This window comes from Acomys minous (assembly GCF_964271855.1).
Source record: "Acomys minous genome assembly, chromosome: 9".
NCBI lineage: Eukaryota > Metazoa > Chordata > Mammalia > Rodentia > Muridae > Acomys > Acomys minous.
Window position 1 is genome coordinate 60,328,528 of NC_140490.1, and position 22,808 is coordinate 60,351,335.

At 43.4% G+C, this 22,808-nt stretch overlaps 1 protein-coding gene across 1 annotated transcript; it reads right to left on the minus strand.

The window, feature by feature from the left end:
- LOC311605715 (prothymosin alpha-like) lies at positions 1-961 on the minus strand. Its single transcript, XM_084796441.1, has one exon. The coding sequence runs from the start codon at positions 806-808 to the stop codon at positions 476-478; it is 333 nt and encodes a 110-aa protein (XP_084652567.1). The 5' UTR covers positions 809-961; the 3' UTR covers positions 1-475.
- Positions 962-22,808: the final 21,847 nt, after the last annotated feature.

Genomic DNA, 22,808 nt, shown 5'->3' on the forward strand with positions numbered 1-22,808 from the left:
TTGTTTTTTTGTTGTTGTTGTTTTTGCTTTTTTTTTTTTTACAAGGTTTTTTTTTCTCCTTTGAGATTATAATGAACATGGTCACACCACAAGTAAAGTCAGATGTTGGATAGAGAACGCTCTGAAGGCTGGTTTGGTCACCCGTTATCATTAAAAATGGCTGACCCCTAATATGTACAAAAATATAAAATGTAAATAAAAATACAAATTTTCCTTTTAAAGTATTTTTACGAAAAAAAGCAGGGCCTGGGAAGTTTTGGTTCTTTTTTTTTTTTTTCCTCCTCTGTTGCAAATTCATGTTGTGGTTTTGGTGGGGTGGTGGAGAGCGCATGTCATCTGTGGATGGCACTGCCCGCTGTGGGGGCGGGCGGGGCCTGCTTCTCTACTCGAAGGTGACCACGTTTACATTCTGAGACGGGAAGTGGAGGGTGAATAGGTCACGGTGGCCTTAAGTTTAGCTTTTCCTTTTTGCTGTCTAGTCATCCTCCTCAGTCTTCTGCTTCTTGGTGTCAACATCATCATCATCATCATCTTCAGCTACCCGCTTGCCCGCAGGAGCCTCAGCTTCCTCATCTTCATCTCCATCCTCTTCCTCACCGTCACCTTCTTCCTCCTCCTCCTCTTCCTCCCCACCTTCTTCCTCTTCTTCATCTACCTCATTGTCAGCCTCCTGCTCCCCATTTTCCTCGATAGCATTCCCATTGGCAGGTGCGTCTCTTCCATTTTCTGCCTCCTCCACAACTTCCTTCTTCTCCTTCAAGTCCTTGGTGGTGATCTCAGAGCTGGTGTCCACTGCCGCGTCTGACATGGTGGGGCACGCCGGTGGTCCGAGATGCAGCGAAAGAGAAAAAGGAATCGAGTTCGAGGACTCTGGCGAGAAAGCTGCCGGAGCCCGCGGTAGAGGAGGAGGAAAAGGAGGCAGGAGACGAAGGCGGCTGCAGTGAGCGCAGAGCAGGACCCAGTTACATATCTTTGTTTTGTCTATAGTGTGGTCACAACAGATTGTTGAACCCATAATCAGTCAGTCACATCAGGTTATCAGATAGTGGTATCAATTTTTAATATCAATTTCAGGATGTATTCATAACTAGAGGGTACCATGGACTATCAAGATATATACAGAGGGAAAATGATGTCCCATGATTAAGGAACACAGGCAGCATATATAGCCTATATTGAAAGGGTTGCATACCTGACGTTGCAGAAATGAAGCTGCCTGTGGGATGCCAATGTAGATCCACAGACACCCCAACTGATCCTGAATCCAAGATGACCAGGGGCTGTAAAAATGTTAGGAGGAACTCATGGTAGCAGCTCTCGAGAGGAGACCCTGGGAGCTCATTCCTGCTCCACATGGGAAATTACCTGGAGGGTGTGGTGGAGGAGAGCTATGAGAAGAAACCCCTCGTTCCTGGGGATTTCCACTGAGAGCATCGTGGGGCCCTGGAAAGTTATATGTGGGCAAGAGCACGGTATAGAGCCTGAAGAGCATAGGGTTGAAGGTCAACAGAGTTCAGAAACAGGTGTCAAAGTTCAATGGAGAGGCTGGTGAAGGACATGAAAGGGAGGGTGTTGTTTGTTGAGGTCAACGCTGGTGTTCAGACTCAGTGCCTTGCACAAGCCAGGCTAAATTTCCAACATGAAATGCCATTTTGGTTTGGTTTTGTTGTTTGTTTGTTTGCATGTTTGTTTGTCTTGTTTTTACTGGAAAGACCAAAATATGATAGGAAAGCTAGTAGACCTCTGGAAAGGGAACCAGTGAAGGTACATATATCATGTGGGACTTCTTCATCTGTGAGAGGAGAAACAAAGCTGAGTCTTGATGTCACCAGCTGCCCTCCTGGGTAGCCTCCTACAGAACGGCAACTCTCTTTTTTTTTTCCTTTGACCACCTTAGATCTCCACCTCTTCCAGTATTTATCATTTCCCTGAAGGACTCAGCCTTGGCGACATGCAACCTGGCATTTCTTTCTCTCTTTTTCATCTCTCTTTTTCTGCACTGCTCTTTAACCTAAATTTAACCCAAAAATCTGTGCTACTCTCTTTGAGGAAAGAGGGAAGACAACAAAGGAACTGTAGACAGGTTCAGGTACTCAGATGGAGCATCAGAGGCAATTGCTGGGAGCCATCCTTGATGTGTCAGGAGTGTGTCAAGGAAAACTTAAAGGAACGTCACTCCTGTCACTGTGGAAAAACGCAAGTAGGTAAAATGGCCACAGAATTCGTCCATCTCAGGGCAGCTCACTGAGGAGGGAAGAGGTTTGGGAATTCTCTTCATTCCTGCCTATGGAGGAGAGGCCAACAGCATCCTTTTCTGACCTCATCTTTGCTGACACAGGTCCTCTACTTGCCCCTCTCCTTTGTCTTTAATCTCCTCTACTCCACTGGAGTCATTATCTCATTCTTACAATATGCTCACTCTCCTCCATATTAAAATGTTTAACTATGTTTCCTTTATTGCTGGTGCCTGGGGTACCACCTTACTTCATCCTCTGATTCCAGCTGCTTCTTGAAAATAAGATTTTATCTCCCTTCTGGTCCTTTCTTCATTCCATGGAGTTTGAGTTCCTTGCCATGCTCACAACCCCTGCCAACCACTGCTCTTCTCACTCTGTAGTTTCACATTTTCTAGAATGTCAAATCACCTGAACTACATACATTGGACCCTTCAATTTAATATACATATAATTTAATTTAATACACATATAAGGCTCTTTGGTGTGTTTATATGGCCTGGCATCTGGTTTTCAGGGATGAGTAATGATCCATTAGGTAGTTGTGAGACCTTGGTCGTTTCCTCTAAAGGCATTCAGCTATATCTACAATGGCATTTGACCAAATACCAAACTCTATTATTCAGAAGCTGGGTGTGACAGGCTACCCAAATTGACTCAAAAAATTATTCTCACACTGGGATTTCCTTTTCGTTTTTAGTCTAGGGGGCACTCTCATATGTTACTCAAGTGAGGACAAATGCAATCACATCTGTGCTTCACGAAGATCCCTGGCTCCATTATGATATGTACAACATGGGAGCTTGCTGTTATAGGCAATGTAAGAAAGAGGAATATGGGGTCTACTTGAATTCAACATAACTCAAACACCTAGTAAGTGCAGAAAGGAAAAGTTTATTGTATTGAAGCCATTACTGATGGATTGGGGATGCAGAACAGAACTGAACTGTGGTCCCAAGGCAGAATGTTACAGAGCTTTTACAGGAAAATCACATAAGCCACACTCATCTGTATCAAAGTACAGTTACATTTTCTGCCAGTCAGTACTCAGGGATAGGGGACTTTCCTAGGAACATTTCTTTGTGGCACCTGTTCCCATTTTATTGGTTTATTCATCCGTGGCAGGGCAACTTGCTCAGCATTCATGTCTCAACTTGCTAACCAGGATGTCAGTCACCCAGAAAGGTCTTAGAATTTTAAACTTTGTTTGATGCCTTATTCAAAATGGAAGTTTTGTCCAAAATGGCTTCAGTTTGCTTCCTTCTTACTGAGGAAAGGTAAAACAGGACCATGACAGGCAGAACAGACAGGGTCCAGACACACACCAGAGTCTTCACACAGTTACCTGATGAGGTTCAATCTTATGATGCAGAGGCTTACAACCCCGTCCCAGACTCCCCTCCACCATTCACAGCTCTGCAACTGATGCTTGCAAGTGTCTGTGCCATAGGCAAAGCTAGATGCCAATTAAAATTGTAAGAAGACACTTTAATCAGTGCAGTCGGTAAGAGGGTCCAGCATGAGGCAAACACAACTGTGTAGAGATTATTAGATGCTTTAAAAGGAAAGGGAGGAAAGGAGATAGGGCAGGGAAAGGGCAGTTGGAGAGATGGAAAGCAAGAATATGACAGCACAATTAGGTCAGCTATGGGACATCTGAGTGTGGACTTGATCCTTTTACAGAGACTGGGATACAGGCCTATGGGATTTTTCATTTTGGGGAAAGGCACTGAAGTGTACTAGAGATCATGCTTACACGAATCAAGAGAGAAGAAATGACTCAGAATTCTAATTCCGTTTTAGTAAATGCTTTCAAAAAGGGACTTCAGGGCTATGTTCAGGTATTTGGGGAACAGATGGTAATTTTTTATATAGCTTTCAGCTTCCTCAGGCAGTGATGAAGGACATTTGCATTCATTGTAGGGATGTGGCCTTGAGCTGTTAAGTATGTAAGTATTCATTCACATCTTTTGACACGGAGGGGGTAGAGAATCCGAGAAACCAAAGCAGGACCTTCTGGGAGGACATCCATGGCTTCTCGGTTCCCAGTCAGCCTCAGACATGACTTTTCTAACTGTGGCTCTAGGCTTTGTGGATCTAAGCAAGCCCTGTGGGTGGATCTCTTGTGGAGGTGTGCTGAGGGGATGTAACATCTGTCACTAAAGAAGGCTGACTATGAAAAAGGGCAGGGCAGGGAATGGCCAGTGGAGCATCATAGTGCCAAATACTTGGGGGTATATGTATTATATATTAGTTTAGAGTAGCTTGTCTACCATAGCTTAGGAATAGATTTGTATTAGTTTAGTTTTTCCCAGCGTAGTGCTGGTAGCTTTAAAGTATGCTTCAGGCTCTGTGTCTTTGTTTAGCAATCTTAGGCCAAACCAATACTTTTTTTTTTTTTTTTTTTGGTTTTTCCAGACAGGGTTTCTCTGTGTAGCATTGGCTGTCCTGGACTCACTTTGTAGACCAGGCTGGCCTTGAACTCACAGCGATCTGCCTGTCTCTGCCTCCCGAGTGCTGGGATTAAAGGCGTGCGCCACCACGCCCGGCTAATGTAACAATCTCTAATTTGGGTCTTTTGTCCTGTAGAGGGAGAAGCTGAGTCCTTGGGGTAGCGTAAGCACCCTGGACTCCTGTGTTAGATGAAGAGACACATAGCTTCCAGAGATAAGCCAGTAACACTGTAAGGAGGTGTCCTTAGCCTTTAGGTAGTCTTCCAACCTTTACGTGTGACCATATTTCCCAGGGAATGTCACTGTACATCTCACCTCACTCTCCCTCTCTCCTTGCATCTCTAGGAGCCTGTCATGAATTTTGAGAAGGAATAAGGTCAAAGTGTCACGACCTCTCCAGTAGAGTCTGTGTGACAAATGCTACACAGGCCTGAGGCTAAGACCCCCGAAAAGAGGAAAGTCTCCTGGACTGCGGCTGGCGTTTCTTCCAGGAGAAAAACTGCAGTTTTTTTTCTCTCATTGTGCTGGAATCTATTCTTTCTTCTTAAATCTACTTCACTCCCAAATCAGGACTTCTCAGGTGTAACCACGGTTGCTAGGAGACCACGCTGACTTGGGGCTGCAGCCAGGGACTGTCCAGGCCCAGAGGAGTTCTGCTTTCACTTCCACTTATTAAAAGAAACATGATTAGAAATTAATCATTAGTTAATAAGTTATAGTATGGCTTACAAAGAAATACAGTATTTAAAAAAAAATCCAGATAATGGTGCTCAGATATCAGAAAGGGGAACTAAAGGAAAAAACTGTCTTGACACACAGGTGCATAAGTTTCATTAGGGAGAGAACACTGACCCTGGACAAAGGGAGCACATGCATATTAATTCCAAGCCAGTAACTTAGAAGTGCCAGCGTCTTTGCTGTGTGTTCTGTACCCTGTATCGTTACATTCAGAGTTGTACCTCAAAATATTACAACACAATAACTTTGCATTCTGTACCTATACTGTGTATTCTTGATTGCTCACTGACTTCCGTGAATCTACTCTCTGGGAAGATGTAACCGCTAGTCCCCCTGCTTTTGAAATGTAAGTTTAAACATTTAGACTGGTTGGCTGCAAAATATACTCAGATGCAAACTCAATCTTGAGTCCCTCTGTTTGTCACCAGCCTATCTTTGTTCACCTACACTTCAAGAACTCCCCTTCCCAAGGACCTATCCCTGACTGAGCCAGTCTGTAGCATCAAAGGGCTACAGCTCCCTCTGTTGCTCCCAGGACAACATCATGAAATTACAGGTTTAGGTAGATAGATTCTCTCATCCTACCCAGGAGACGAATGCAGATGAATCTGTGTGTTTCCCTCAGGCTCTATGGAATCTATGGAAGAAACAAGGCCAAGCCCCTGTGGCTTCCTTTCCAGACTAGGAATAGATAGGTAGTGTATTAGCTACATGTCTCTCTTGCTGTGTGGAGACACTATGACCAAAAGCAACTTCAGGAAGAACTTACTTTGCTTTATGGCTCCAGGGAGTTCACTCAGAGTCTGTCGTGGCACGGAGGCATGGCAGCAAGATGCAAGCACAATGGCACAGGTAGAAATGTCAGAGATCAATTCTTGCAACCCCAAGCAGGAAGCAGAGGGAATGAACTGAAAGTAGGGTGAGGCTGTGAGCCCCCAAAGCCTCCACTTCCTTTAGCAATGTTGCACAACCTAAATCTCTCTAAACAGCACCACCAACTGAGGGCCAAGTGTTCAAGTACCCCAGCCTGTTGGGGACAGTCTTCACTGAAACCACCTGAGACAGGTATGTAGATGTTATGCAGAGCTCCTATACGCATAAACAAATTATGACTGTTTTCGAAAAAAAATGTGCAGGTTATTTTCTGATCTGACTTCAGCTGTGTGTTCGTGTTTCTTGTAAGCATGAGAGGAGAAACAAATGTGTTTCCAAAAAGTGTATGTAAAACCAGAGAACTCCAGGAGCTAAACTCCAGGCAGCTTTGACCATTAAGAGTCAAAGATCAGAATGTAGAGTTGGCTCAGTGGCTAAGAGCACTTGTTCTTGCAGAGGAACAGAATTCAAACCCAGCTCACAACTATCTTTAACTACAGTCCCAGGGGATTTAATGTCCTCTTCTGGCCTCTGTGGGCACTAGGCACATACATCATGCAGGCAAAATCGCAGACACATAAAGGTCCTAAAGGGGAGTTTTACTTAGAGATGGTCAGTGATTTCAAATCTGATGAAAGATGAGTTAGAATTTGTACCCCTGGCCAGAGGAAGAGAAGACAAATTTAATCACTGCCCCTGGTGGCTGAGCAGTCCTCCCAGTCTTCACAAGACAGAGAGTGAGTCCCAGCTGCTTCTTCACTGTGTTCTCTTAGAAATATGGTTGTGTGTGTATAATTTCATGGCTTGAATTTTAATAGAACTAATTATGCAATCAGCTTTGTGCCCCCAAAAGAGTACCCAAGTGAGGACCTGGATACATTAGCTCCCCTCAGACTGGAGTTAAAGATAGTTGTGAGCTGGAAATTGAATTCTGTTCCTTTATGGTTGAAAGCACATGCTATTTTTTCAGAAGGTCAGAGTTTGGTTTCCAGCACAAAAAAATTGGGGATTTAAAATGTCCTATATCCCCAGCTGCATGGGATCTGATGCCATTTCTGGCCTCTGCAGCAACATGCACACTCACACATACACACACACACACACACACACACACACACACACACACACACACACACATACACACCTTTCAAAATGTATCCAAGTGACTGTAAAACCAAAGGATATTTTAAATAAGAAAAAAATAAAACGTGTCTACAAACTTAAAAACAACGCTATAATTATAACTATTTAAACAATTGCTTTAAGCTGAGTGTGATAGTAAGTATTTAGAAGCCTGGTGTAAGAGAATGTAGAGTTTAAAACTAGGTAAACTGTATCTAAGGGAAAGAGAAAGGACAGGAGCAGGGAGGAAGGGAGAGAAAAGGAAAAAAAAGCGAAGGTGATGAGAGGGAGGTAGGAAAAGAGAAATGTTTGTTTTTCAGGTGGAATATTATATGTAGAGAACTTTATATTGCCTGGCTGATTAAAAATGTAAAAAGTATCAAAAATGGGCCTACTAGGGCTGGGCTGAGAACACAGCTCCCTGGGAGGCCACATTCTTTAACCCATAGGGTTCAGTCTTAGCTCCTGCTTAGTTCACTAAAGAAAGGTACAACAAAGTGCCTCTGTTGCTTGTGCCTGTCAACCACAGAGCTTCTAGGGTGATGGAGAGCTAATTTTGGCATTTGGTAAGATGCTCAAATGATTTTGAGCTTTTATTCTGTAAAAGAGAAAATGACCGTGAGTGCATCAATTTCATATTCCTGAGGTAAACTCATGCTTCCTACATGATCCTTGAGCTTTCAAGCCTACACTAAGTATAGGTAAGTGTAAAGTTGGCATTCTGTCCCTGTGGAGAAACACCTGCGGCAATCACCTTGTAAAGAGGAACAGTTTATTGTGGATCATGGTTTTAGAGGTTTCCATCTAGAATCCATTGGCACTGTTGCTCTGGACATGTGGTGGGACAGACAGTCATGGCAGTAACACAAGGTGGAGGAAACAGCTCAGATCATGGCAAGAAGAGAGAAGAGGGGAAGGAGAGAGGAGAGGAGATAAAGGGGAGAGGAGAGAGAGCACACAAGCGTGCAAAGTGCGCGCCCCATTTATTTAACTTTTTTCTACTAGGCCCCACCTCCTAAATGCTTCAATATTTCCACAGGGGCATCGTTTGAGATTGAACATTTAACACATGGGTATGTGAGGACCATTCCATGTCCAAAACAACAGCAGTAAGGAGTTAAAGTGCATTCGCACAGTCTGTGTGGCTTGTGGACTATCACACTCAGAATCCATTTGAGAATTGAACATGACTCCCATCTGTCTGCAAAACTTGCCCTGTATCCCATATGCAAATACCCTCAGAATGGGAGCCAAGGATACACACACACACACACACACACACACACACACACACACACACACACAAAGAGAGAGAGGGGAGAGGAAGGAGGTAGGGAGAAGGAAAATGAAATCCTTCAGCACTCTGGAACAAAGGAAATCCCTTGTCAGTATAGGAATTTTTTTAGAGCTGGGTACAGGGGCAAAAGAGAAAGGTTCCATGCCATGTAGTTATTAAGTAGTCTTAGCACAAATTAGCTTACACGCTAGGAATCTTCCAGATGCAGGGTGCGGTGGTAGAAGTCAGAATGGTACCAGAAAGGAATAGAATTACATTCAAGGTTGCCTTGGGCAGCAGGGGTCTGGAGTTGCCCTCCTTTCTGAAGGCCTGAGTACTCTCACCAGTTACTTCAGGGGACGACTGGAAGTCCCTGGGATGTGGACCTCAGGCTTTCAGATTTCAAAGGTGCTCCTTGCAGTAGAGTCATCTTACAAAGTAGCTCCTCTGCCTAGAATCCCCTTCTTCCAAATGCTTTACAAAATACCAGGAACATTAGGCATGGTGGCAAAGACCTGTAATCCTAGCTACACGGGAAGCTGAGGTAGGAAGGTCTCAAGTTCAAGATGTATTTGAGCTACAGAAAGAGCTTAAATTTAGCCTTGGTAATTCAGTAAAACTCTCTCATGGGGGGAAAACATTTTTTTAAAGAAGAAGATTGCAGATATAGTTCAGTGTAGAGAACACCTGCATTGCCTCTGTAAGGCTCCATGGTAAATTCTCAATACTGTAAAAATAAATTACTAAATAAACACACACACACACACACACACACACACACACACACACACACACACACACACACACACACATTCCAGGAGTGTTACAGAGGATAAAGAGTACCGACTTGGATGAAGTTTACCTCACAAGGGGCCACAGGATGACCTTGTAGTCTCCCACATGGTGGTAAAGTCACTTGTCTTGAAGGTCATGGTCTAGGAAAGGATTGCTGTAGGTATCAAGGGGCTGGATTAAGTCCTATGAAAATGACTTGTTGATAATAAATCTGAACCTCACACACTGCCCAACATTCTTGTCTGACCGCTGTTGTTATCCCATCCACCAGGGGGCCTCACTGGAGCTGTGCAGGACTGTTTCCCAGCTGGCAGAACTGAGAACTTGATAAACACTTGGTTTTTATAAAGCATACAGATGTAGGCATTTTCTTTCTTCCTTTAATAAATTTAGTTTTCATTTGTTTTGTTTTTGTTAATGGTCTAGTGTAGACCAGGCTTGTTTTGAACTTGCTATGTCACTGAAGCTGGCCCCATTTGAATTCTGAGTCTTTCACCTTCGTCTGCTGGGTTTAGAGGTGTGGACCACCAAGCACAGACTTTTAGTAACATTTATTGATCCACAAACACATTGCGTATCATGGGAGAGAGAGTGGGCAAAAGCCATGGGCTGACACAGCAGCACTCTTTCTCCAGGGGAAGAAAACCAGCCACATAACACAGTCCCATTGGTCTTGCTGGGCTGGATGAAGAAAAGGAAGGGGTGGTCCGCACAGAAGCAGGAGAGCACAGACCTAAGACCTACATTGGCCTTGGTGGCACCTGCAGCCTCTGTGCCCTCCTCATTGTCTTCCAAAAGGACGTGTGAATGACCTTGGACAAAGACATGCCCTTCTTGGAAGACATTCCAGAAAAGTCTGCCCTGTCAGGCTCAAAGGCATCCGTCATGCCCAGCTTGCACAGCACATCCTTCATGTCATAGTTCTCCTCCAGCTTAAACCTCGGAAGGAAAACCTCCACCTCTTCTTCGTCCATCTTGTCCAGCCTCGTCCACTCTATGAACTTCTCATAAGTTATTTCCTTTTCCACCTAGAGGGGAGTTCAAGACTTTAGGACAGTGCTGTCCCACAGGGCTCCTCAGATGATGATGAGGCTCTACACTGCGCAGGGAGTGTGGCTGTGGGGTGATATGGTGGCTGGGAGGGGGGGACTAGGGAGCAGCTCAATGCTGAGAGCTTGTCAAGCATCCTCCAGGCCCTGGGATCCACCCCGGGCTTGGGAGAGAACCATAGCCCCAGCCACTGGCACTTCATCCATGAGATCAGACTCCCTGGACCTTTTTGTGCTACTGAGAGAGACCAGTGACTGATGGCAGCTTGTCTGGTTTCACAGTGAGCAGAGGAAGCTGCACAAGACCCTGGATTCTGAGAAACTATAACAGCGTTGCTTCTACCCATTGCGCACCAGAATGGCTACCTCTAAAGAAATAGATGGGACATGGAGTAAACCTGAAATTGAACTCATTGTGTTCGCTTTGGATTTATAGCTGGCAAGGACAGAAGAATGACGTAATGACAACTCCAGTCTAGAGAACAAGGCCTATCGTGTGGTAAATATTGGCCGAAGTAGTTGTTTGTGGTGGAAAGAAATACGAGACATTGCCCCTGTGATTTTTTGCTTTCTCTCTAAATAATCATTGTGACCATATTTGGAGATCAGCCTGTAAGAAAATCATGAGGTCATGAGGGTGAACTCTAATCCAATCTGATAAGTGTCCTTGTAAGAGAAGAAATCAGGTCACAGCAAACAGGAAATGTACTGTGGGGACACAGGGACTAGCTACTATCTAGGAGCCATTGGCAACCATAAATGTCAACCCCTTGATTTTAGACTTTAGCCTGTAGAACAGTAAGAATAAAATCTTCTGTTATTTAAACTATACAGTTAGTGCTGTTTGTTACACACACCTACATGACTAACACAAGTCCTTATGTTCATTTCTTTTTTCATATACATTTATTTTATTACACGTGCATAAAACAAACTACATACAGCAGGGAGAACCATGTGACAATCATTAGTTCTACAAATGTTACATACATGGTGATTTGGCTATTTGCATTTGTCAAACTTGAAGTAAACATCTTTCCTGTCTTGTTGGGTTTAAATTGCTGAATGAAATTCAATATCTATCATATCTCATCTCTATTAACTTAATTCCTTTTTCTTGATCTAAAAACATCTTATCCCCTAACCAACTGATCGTGGTTGTAAAACTAAACTATCTGTTCTTTAACACCCTCAGAGACTTGAGAAAGAAAAAAAACTTAAATTCCTGCCCATGCTCATTTCTAAAGAAAGTGTGTACTGTGCTCATCCCACAGTGTTTTCCCATATTTTCTGGGAAGATTATCTCTGTAATCCACATGTCTCTATACCTAAAGCATTGCACCCAAGAAAAGCCTCACCTGGTATGCTACGGGTCTCCCTGCCAAACCTGACTGAATGTGGTTAGAAACTTCTGGGTTATGGAAAGGAACAGCCCAGTATACTTTGTAGGGGTGCTGAGGCCTACAAAGGCCAGAGAACAGATAGTGAGGTCACAGATAGACTTAGTGCCAAATTTTTGGTGCTCCTGCTCCAAGTGATTCCCAGCCTTCCTATTAATACCCCCCAGCCTCTGTGGGGGCCAGGGAACCATGGAGCCAGGGAGCTGTGGGACCAGGGAGAGCTGGCCTGGAGTTAAGAATGACATTGAGGCATGTCCAATAGCTGGAAATCTTGTCCTGAGATCTGCAGGAATAGGAGCATTTCCTCTCCTGCCCCAGGCCTGCATATCCCAGAGCATAGTCTTGTGCTCTGGCCATTGCTTTCTGCAAAGAGGTCATGCAGCCAGTAGCAAGTTAAACTTCCTGTCCCCTTATAAAGGCATATTCAGCAGCACCTGGAATTCTTTCTTAAGCAAATGAGGCATCCATAGTGCACTAGCCCAGGCCCATGATGCATACTCACCCCAAAAGCCACAACCCACCTGCCAACGTTTTAAGGAGCCTTTATTCTCCCTATTAAATGAGCTGTTTCACTGAAGCCTGGTCATGCTCACAGCTACCTGAGGTCTCTTTTACCATGGCTGTTCACCCCCAACACACACACACACACACACACACACACACACACACACACACACTTACTTTCCCTACCAGGATCCCCTGGAAATACATCCTTTCCATTATATGCACCGATGCCCCTGTGTCACCAGCTGTTGTTCAGAAAGAGCAGTCACTTTGAGATCTGAGCCAGATCAACTGACAGTCAATGATGCTTAGCTGCTGGGAAATGGTGCTGGTTACCTGAATCATCTGGCTTGCAGTGCTTCCCTTTGCTCCCATGAAGACCATGACCAGGGCTGAGGAGATGCTCATGGGTGAGAAAAATACATTTTCGGAGCTGTCTTCATCCAGGAGTTTCAAAAGGTTTAAGGCAAAAATGTCATTTGCTTCCCACAGAGCATCTATGATGGCGAGCCTGGAACGAGGGATTAAAATCAACATGACATAAATACATGTTGATGTGTAAACTTGGAAGGTAAAGATCGCACTTAATAAATGATACAGCCCTGCTTAGAACAGACAGGTGAAGTCAGGCCCAGAGCCATGTCTTTCAGATGTGCAAGACATAATAAATTACATGGTGAGCCAAAAAGAGTCAGGTGAGGGGTCAAAAGAGGGGAATAGACTCACCAGCCTAGAAATCTACAAGTGTGTTAGAGGAGGCTGGAAGCATGAGACTGTAGAAGCAGGGCCTGTCTGCTCCAACATCACCAAAAGATAGGTAACAAAGGCCTGTTTGCCCAGCTTAGCAGCCATAGCATTCTAAGATGCTCCAATGATGCCCCTCAGTAGTTTGTGAGAATAGGTAGAGCAAGAAAAAGAAAAAGGAAGTGTCTACAAGCAAGGGAAGGGAACCCAGATCTAGGGCATGTGAGGAGACACAGGGTATGGCTTGGCTGTTAGCTGTGGTCAACCTGTCAAAGACACTGAAGATAAGACATCCAGCCCCAAACCCTTGAGCACACACTCATGGCCTCTTACAGAGTATGGCAGTTAACTGGTATTAGATTTTTTTTCTTGATTCTCAGACCTGTTCTTATTGGCTAATAAGAATCTCCTTTATAACTGGTTACTTTGCTCTGAGCTGCTGATCTCAAGCATCCTAGCTTTGTGGCAACAAAAGAGCCTTACAGGCAGGGTTCAACATATCTAGTCCATGGACACAATACTGCTCATCTCCTGGCTTCTGTTAATAGAAAGGCTGTGAGTACAGCTAAGTGTTGGAACTGAAAACCCAGCTGCTGCTATTGAGAGCACCAGCAGCAAGCTTGGAGACACTTGCTGCCCAAGTGGACCATGCAGTAAGGGCCCCCTTGAGAGTTTCCAAGCACTTGACTCTTTTGAGACACACTTTCACTTGCAGGCATTCACCTGGGCTCAGCTCACTACTCTTCTGTTTCATTATGCAAGTGTGCTCATGGCTACAACTAGTCCATACATCTGCTGCTCATGGACCACATCATCCATGAGACCCAATTTTGGATCTTTACTCTGTACATTCTGCACAGCTCATGCTCTTGCCAGAATTATTTCTTCTGGACAAAAAGAACTTCCTGCTTCACTCCCTTATCCTGATGGCACATGCTGCCCAATCAGTTATTTGAATTTATTGGTTTTTATGAACTGATCATTATCCTTCCGTTCCATTGAGAGTTTCCCCGAGTCTAGAATAGGCTGGGTGTGATTTTTACATTTGAATCTTTTAGCCATTGCTTCACTGCTTTCAGTCATCAGCTTTGCCTTTGAGAAGTCTCACGGCATTTGGTCCCAGACCACCTTCTCTCCTTGTCTTGCTCTGAACTCAACCCTGGCTCTGAGGAACTTGTCCCTGGAACATTGCACCTGTGGCCCCGTCTGAGCTCTTCTTCCGCATACTGACACTGAGAAACTTCCTCCAGCAACCTTCTCACTCCAAACATTTGCAGGAATGTCCTGTCCATCCCCAACAGCTTGTCCTGGACTTAATCTTAATGACTTAAAAGGCTCTTTGACTGTTAGCTGAGTATGGATCTATGAGAACAGGGAGAAAAAATAAATAAAACAACTATGTCTGTGACCAGAATAACTAAAACCTTGAATGTCTACAATTCATATATATTTTAATCCACTACTCCCTTCTCCTCTAGATCAAAACCTTGCCTAAAATCCTTGATTGTTCAGAGACATGAATTGGAAAATAACCTATTACGTAACAATAAAACAATTTGCACTTTCAGCTTGCAATATGGAAAGCTTCAGCAATCAATTACACAGAGACTAAAAACATCCCATGCTCACTTCCAACACACACAAATCATCATGTAATTTGAACGTCTTCAGTGCTGCTCAGGTACCATTCCAGGAGCTGGCAATACAGATCTGTGGATGAACACTTGCCTAGGATGCTCCAGGCTGTGGAGTGAAAGCTGGGACTACACAGTAGTTATCACATTATTTTTTTAAAAGAAAACAATTTAATACACAATAAAATATGTTACTAATGCTGCATGCTTTTACAAGCACCCTCATGAGTCTATTTCAGGATCATTTTCTTTGCAGCAGTATCACCACCTTTGGGTACTGACTGATCAATGGATAAGCTAGTAAGTCAGGAGTCACCACTCAGTTGTGCTTCCTGATTTCCTTAAGGATGCCTTCATTTCCCTACCAACTGTGGCCATTTAAATGCTGGCTTAATGGGTGCTTGTGCCCTTGTTTGGTTCACACTGTTCTTTTCCTCTGAAAGGGGAGGAAGGTGATGAATAAACTCAGGAGTTATACACACTATTGTCTTGTTCTGGTGTCTTTTTGACCCAGGTCTAGCAAGCTCTGAAATAGGATCATTTGGTCTTTAATGAGATTGTGCAACATCCATTTGCATGCCTTAGTTTCAGATATGGGGAAAACTGTTGACTCTGCTCTGATCCCAACTACTGTTTCTGCACTGAGCAAGCTATGATTTATTGAATTGTTATAAGGTGCTTTGGACTGTAATTGTCCTGGAATAAATTTAGTCATTCCCAGATGTCTGAAGACTGTTAGTTGGAATCTGAAGATGCCAAAATCCTCAGGTGCTCAAGTAGTAGGCTGGGCACAGGCCTAAGATGGTAAATCTCTTGCCTCACAAACATGACTGAGAACCAACATAAAAGCCAGGCAGATACAGCATCCATCTGTAATCCATACCTCTGGAGGAGGAGACAGTGAATCTCCTGAGCAAGATAGGCAGCCAAAGTGGCCAAAATGGCCAGCTCCTGGTTCACTGAGAGACACTCCCTGGAAATATAAAGTGGAGAAAGCATAATAAAAAAGAAACCAAACACTAACCATGGGCCTCACACACATGTGTACACATACGACCCTCCCCACATGCATGTACCAACTCAAGCAAACACACATGATATGCAAAAAATTAAATTTAAAATCAAACAGTATTTGATTTAACCCATCTACATCTTCCTGTATTCTTTAAATCATCTCTAGATAAACTATATTACCCAGTACAATGTAAATGACAGATAAATGATGCCTGTGTACCATATTATTTAGAGAGGAAAAGGAAACACAGTCCACCCATAGTTTGAATTGGGGTCTCACCCTATAGTCATTGAGGCTGACCTCCAGTTTCTACCTTCCATCCTCAGTCTCCTGAATGCTAGGATTACCTGGCTTTCCCCTCAGTAGTTTCTATCTGCTGTTGATTTCTATCTGTTGATTCTGGTTGCCTATGTGTGAAATCCATGGAAACAGATGCAAGAATTCAAAAGAATTTAGTTTAAGAAGCCAAGTGTGAACCAGATGCACCCTCTTATTGTGGTGACAGAAGCCATAGTGGATACAGTTATTTAGGGTAGTGCTCAAACTCTAACAGTGGCCATTCCTGTAATCACAGCATGAAACGGAGCCCCAGCACTGCTGATGGGACCTTAACTCAAGTGTTATTTGTGTTATTTGATAGTCAGACCTCACACCACAGACTTAAACCACAGGCTGCAGGAAGTAGGCAGCCTCCGGTGCACTGCTATCACAAGCAAAGATCCCCATGCACTCTAAAAGCAGTGCAGAAGAACCAAACCTCACCCAGCTTCCTGACGCCAAGGGAATGCTAGATTTCCAAACTTGGGATTCCTAAAATAGAGTCAAGGAAGGAAGGAGGAATGACAAGCCCCTATAACTCGGGGGCTGAGCAAATTTTCCTCAGAACATCAACAAAACAAAGAGGAAGGGAGGAAAAGTGAACCCACACTCCAATTTCCTCTGGCACAGAAACCTTGACAAATTTTTTTCTATGTCTTGCTAGTCCCACAGAAATCGAATTTTGAAACATTTCCCCAGACCATGAGTTGAATAAACAACAACAATAACACAAATGAACAAAACCTGAAATTGTCCTTGGGCCATCAACCGTCATGAGCACTTGAGCTTTAAAGTCCTGAGGTCTGTGACACCACCTGAGAATAGCTCAGCCATATCTCTAACATCTGGTGACAGCCAGCCAATAAGTGGCCACAGGGGTAGCAGAGCTTACAGCCCCTGGCAGATCACTAGGTCCCTCTTGGTCCCTTCCCATTCCTTTGGGATTCTGATGTCTGTCACTGGGGGGCAGCTTCAGCTGTAAGAAAGTGAGGAATCAGGCGCAGGGACCTCAGGATGCACCAGCCATGCCCGTACTATTAGAAGAGTAGCCCTGGGTGAACTTAAATGTACTTTGTAGCTGCGTATAACCTTGAACATCTCATCTATCTGCCTCTATGTCCCAAGTGCTGGAATTAGACACCTACAACATGATGGGGCAGGAGCTAGGGATGGCCAGAGTAAGACCAGAACAGTGTAGTATGTATATGCACAGACAAGGCAGAGGCATTCTGCCTCAGTGTTTGCATCTAACATGGATCCAACTGCTGCTTAAAAAAGGCAAGACCCAGCTGGGCAAGGTGGTGCATACCTCTAATTCCAGCACTCAGGGAGGCAGAGGCAGGCTGATCTCTGTGATTACAAGGCCAGCCTGATCTGCAAAGTGAGTCCAGGATAGCCAAGGATATATGAAGAAACCCTGTCTTGAAAAAAAAAAAACAAAAAATAAAATTATAAACAAAACACCAAATAGGTAAAAAGCAATACTACCTTGAAACCAGCATTCCACATCTGGAAGAGGGTTCAGTGACACAGCTTGGTCATGCAATCCCATCAACTATGGCTCCTACATTGTTTCCTCTGCACTCTAGTGGTTGCTGCTCTCTGTCTGTGGTCTAGACAGTGATCTGTGGACTAAGAGTTTCAGTTTCTTTCTTCCTGTCTGAGAGACTGAGCCATCTGAGGCCTCCTCTCTTGCCTCACCACCATAGACAAACCCACAGGAAGCCACACCAGCTTCTTTCCCAGCTCAATAGTGGCTGGACTTGCTGTACACAGTGAGCACACAGTTGATTTCTAAGAAAATATTGATGTGTGGTACCCCTCACTGGGAGATCCACATATGAATCCCAAGGCATCTCACTTTACCTTCTGTAACATATGAGCTCTTTGAATAGTTTTTTAGGATGTGTGCGTGGAAGAGGGTTAAAGCCTGCCTCTCCAGGCCTTCCATTCCCTAGGAGGAGGGGCTTATACTGCAAAGCAGAGGTTGGCTTTCTAAATAGACTCTCCTGCTCTTTCTGTGAGGACAGACAACTGATGGTCTCTGGCCTCATTTATGATGAACATGGAGTTATCTGTGAGAGAAACTGACCAAGAAACATCTCAAAAATAAGACATAAAAATCAACAGGAAGCAGTAGTCACTCTAGCTGAACCAAAAAGATATTGTCGGTTAGTGTCCAATTATAAGTATAAGCCATGTGTATCTTTCTGGGTCTGGGTTAACTCACTCAGGATGATCATTTCTAGTTCCATCCATTTGCCCACAAATTTCTGGATAACTGAGTAGTATTCCATAGTGTGAAGGTTACCACAGTTTCCTTATCCATTCTTCCACTGAGGGACATGTAGGTTGTTTCCAGGTTCTCGCTATTATGAGTAAGGCTGCTATGAACATGGTTGAGCATATGTCCTTGTGATGTGGTAGAATATCTTTTGGGTATATTCCAAGGTATTGAATAGCTGGGTCTTGAAGAAGCCCTATTCCCAGTTTTCTGAAAAAGCACCAGATTGATTTCCGAAGTGGTTGTACAAGTTTATACAACCACCAGCAATGAAGGAATGTTCCCCTTTCTCCACATCCTCGCCCGCATATGCTGTCACTTGAGTTGTATCTTTTATTCCCGACATCACCTGTAGGATCCAGTGCTTGCTTGCAACCTAGTTATTTATTTTCTTACCTTTCTCAAGTGTGAGGAGAGACTCGAGTTTAAGCAAAGGTAGATAGGCCTGACTTTCAGCAGTTACTAGGTGACAGCCGACAGATTTTAAACATTTTTGTTCTAGAATGAACTCTTCGTTATGGGTGATGAAGTTAAACACCAGCAGGAAAAGACCACAGACTTCATGATGGGTTCAATACTTATGGCACCCCTGGACTCATGTGTTTGAAAGTTTGACCCATAGAGAATGGAACTCCTTGGAGGCGTGGCCTTCTTGGAGGAAGTGTGTCACTCAAGGCAGACTTTGAGGTCTCATATATGCTCAAGCTATGCCCAGTGTAGGATACAGTCTCCTTGTGATGCCTGTGGATCCAGATATAGAATTCACAGCTCCTCCTCTAGCGTCATATCTGCCTGCAGGTCACCATGTTTCCAGCCGTGTTTCCATTATCATGATGATAAGGGACTAAAACCTCTGAAACTGTATGACAGGCCCAGTTAAATGCTTCTCTTTATAAGACTTGCTGTGGTCACAGTGTCCCTTCCCAGCAACAAAACTATAACTAAGACAGAAGTAGCCCAAATTATAATTAGATGAATTTATTACTGTTAGTAGGACGAGAGTCTTAAAGCTAAATCAGAGACACATTGTCCAGAAGATGAATATACTAATGCTACTAGCACGGAGGAGAGTCTTAAAGCCAAATCAGAAAACCAGAAGGGACTGGGGGAGAGGTTTTTTTAAGGTAGAGATTGTGACTATCTGTTTTCTTTGGAATCGGCAGCTGCATGAGAAACTGCTTGACTCCCCTCAGCTATTCAAGGAGCTGCCTCCTTCCCCCACACTCAGTGATAAAGGAGCTGTCTAACTCCCTGTTACACAGCAACAGCAGGGTCATACACACCAGTGAAAGAGGGTAATCATCTCACATTAGGTACATCATTCTGGTAAGCCCACCTTTCAGGAGGTTAGGTTAGAGGTTCATGGCTCCTAAAAGACAGCCTGGTACAGTGGAGATTCCTTGGCTATCACAGTGCTTAGGGCTGTGAAATTATACTGCTACTATATTTTCTTGGCTTATGTTTTTACCCACTGTGGGAAGCTTAAAAGAATTTTATCTCAAAAGTATATTGTTCTATCCTCAGAAAGCTACTGTGTCTTTTAGAACTTTATTTATTTATTTGGGTTGTTTTTTTTTTTTTTGAGACAGGGATTCTCTGTGTAGCCCTGGCTGTCCTGGACTCACTTAGTAGACCAGGCTGGCCTTGAACTCACAGTGATCCGCCTGCCTCTGGCTCCCAAGTGCTGGGATTAAAGGCATGCACCACCAAGCCTGGCCCTAGAATTTACTATTCTATAAAATGCGAGGTGCTCCCCTTAAAAAAAAAACTACTTTAGAAAGCTTCATTTCAAAAGGAACTTTGGACAATGCTGTGTTTAGAACAATGTAGTAGATTTCTATTCTGGTGAGTGTAAATCCAATAAAACAAAGTCAAGACACAGAAATCAGAGAAACCTTAAGCAGGCATGGACAGCATAGGAAATACATCTAAAGCAGTACCCATGGCACCATTCCTCATCCAGCCTATGCATATTTGTATGTGAAAGTGTTTTCAGTCTGGGCACATTACTGAGCATGCTCAGTTAAGGAGCAACATTCCTAACAATGTTCAGTGAAATGTCATAATGTAAGCAGGAGTGATGACAGGCACATGGGGCATTCTTTGTTTAAGGTGGTAGAACACATGACTGAAAGGTTAAAATAGATAGGAATCCTCTGAGCATGCTTAGTATGTCACATATGTCATAAAGTTCTGAAAATGAAGGAAAGGACAATTTGAAGGTACAGTCAGGTAGGACTTTGCTCCTGGCTGTGCCAGCCTTCCCTAGCAGAAACCAGTAAGGCCTTATATTTGCAGCATACTTGTAAGATCTTCACCACACTGTGCCCCTAAGGGATCAGAAATACTTGCCAGGACATCATGAAGGCCAACTTCAAAGAAACTTAGCAAGAAACTTTGTGGTTCACTTGTAATCTGTATGGAAGATAAACAATCAGGTGATGACTGATCTGCTTATAAAAGGGGAAATGCATGCTAGAAATCACGTCTTATTTTCTAATTCTTCCAGCTAGATTATATATATATATATGTATACATATATATAATATATATACGTACACATATATACATATATATATACACACATATATATATAGTATGTATATAACTAGGAAAATAAATAATATGTAATATTTAATATAAAACAGTTTTCTACATATTGTGGCTCTGGGGATCACACTTAATGCATGCTAGGCAAATACTATGCCACAGAGGTACATCCCAGCCTTCAGTTTTTGATACAGAGCTCACAATGTTCTCCAGGTTAGCCATGGACCTAAAATTCTCTGTTCCTTTCTGCTACCTGAGTGCTGGGATTACAGATATGCAACAAGATGTTGGTTTAGAGCGTATGTTTCTGAGTGGCTTAAATATTTTTTAGCAACTGTGTATGTGCGTGAGCATGTGTGCATTTGTGTGTGTGTGTGTGTGTGTGTGTGTGTGTGTGAGTGAGAGAAAGAGAGAGAGAGAGAGAGAGAGAGAGAGAGAGAGACAGAGACAGAGACAGAGAGACAGAGAGACAGAGAGACAGAGAGACAGAGAAAGAGACACACAGAGAGACATAATTTTCTATTTTCCAAAATAATCTTCAATGGGTATTTGCCAAGGGGTGGTAGGGCTGGGTTCTAAGGTAAATAGTTCTGTTTTTAATTTTTTAATAAAGCTCTGAACTGATTTCCATTATAGCTGTACTAGTTTGCATTCTCATCAGTAGTGAATGAAGGTTTTTCTTTCTCATGTCTTTACCAGCATTTGATATTAGATTTCTTTTTTAATTAATTTGTTTAATTTTATGTATATATGCATATACTTAAGTATAAATATGTACACTATTAACATGCTTGAGCCCAAGGTGGTCAAAAGAAGGCATTGAACTGTCTGGAATATAGTTAGACTTAATGTGTGTTGCCATGTGGGTGCTGGGATCCAAACCTGAGTCTTCTGTAAGAGCAGTAAATGTTTTTACCCATGAGCCAACTCCTTGGTTCATTTTGTTAGATTTCTTTAAGATCTCTATGTTGACCAAGATGAGGTATGATTTTCAAGTAGTTTTAATGTATATTTCCCTGCTGGTCTATTCCAAATAGGAAGAAAATGAGATTAGGCTTGATGACCATCAGCAGATGAATAAATAATGAAATATGGTAGCTTAGCTACTGTTCTATTGCTGTAAGGAGACACCATGACCAACATGACTTGTAGGGAAATTACTGTATTTGAGGACTTGCTTGCCAATGCAGAGGATGAGGCCATGAGCTACATGGCAAGGAGCATGGCAGCAGGAAGACAGGCACATATGATGCTGGAGAGGGAGCTGAGAGCCCATGTCTAATCTCAAGTTGCAGGCAGACACACGGAGTGGGGGTGGGGCTAACATGTATTTTTGAAACCTCAAAGGCCATCTTCAGTGACACAGCACCTCCCACAAGGCCACACCTACTTCAGCAATGTCACAACTCCTAATCCTTCCCAAACAGTTCCACTCACTGGAGGCTAAGCATTCAAACATATGGGTTTATGGCACCCACTCTCATTCAAACCACCACATTGCACCCCTTGGCACCCACAGGCTCATGGCTGTATCATAATGCAAAATGCAGCCAGTCCAAGGTCAAAAATTCCCAGAGTCTTTCACAGTCTCAACACTGTTTCAAAGTCCAAAGTAATCATGAAACCTAGAAGGGCAAACGCCAATTCTGCAACTCCATCTGAGCTCAAGGGGTTATTAGATGACTCTTCCCTTCCAGCTTTGCTGTCTGCAGTATACTTCCCTCTGTGGCTTCACTTAACCCTGAAGGAAAATTCCACAAACAATTTATACCAGTATCATTAAGTCTCACACCGTATGATCAAAGCTGCCTGATGCCAT

What these genes read in the sequence shown, in the direction of transcription:
- LOC311605715 (XM_084796441.1), bottom strand. Translation starts at nt 808, where the DNA reads ATGTCAGACGCGGCAGTGGACACCAGCTCTGAGATCACCACCAAGGAC.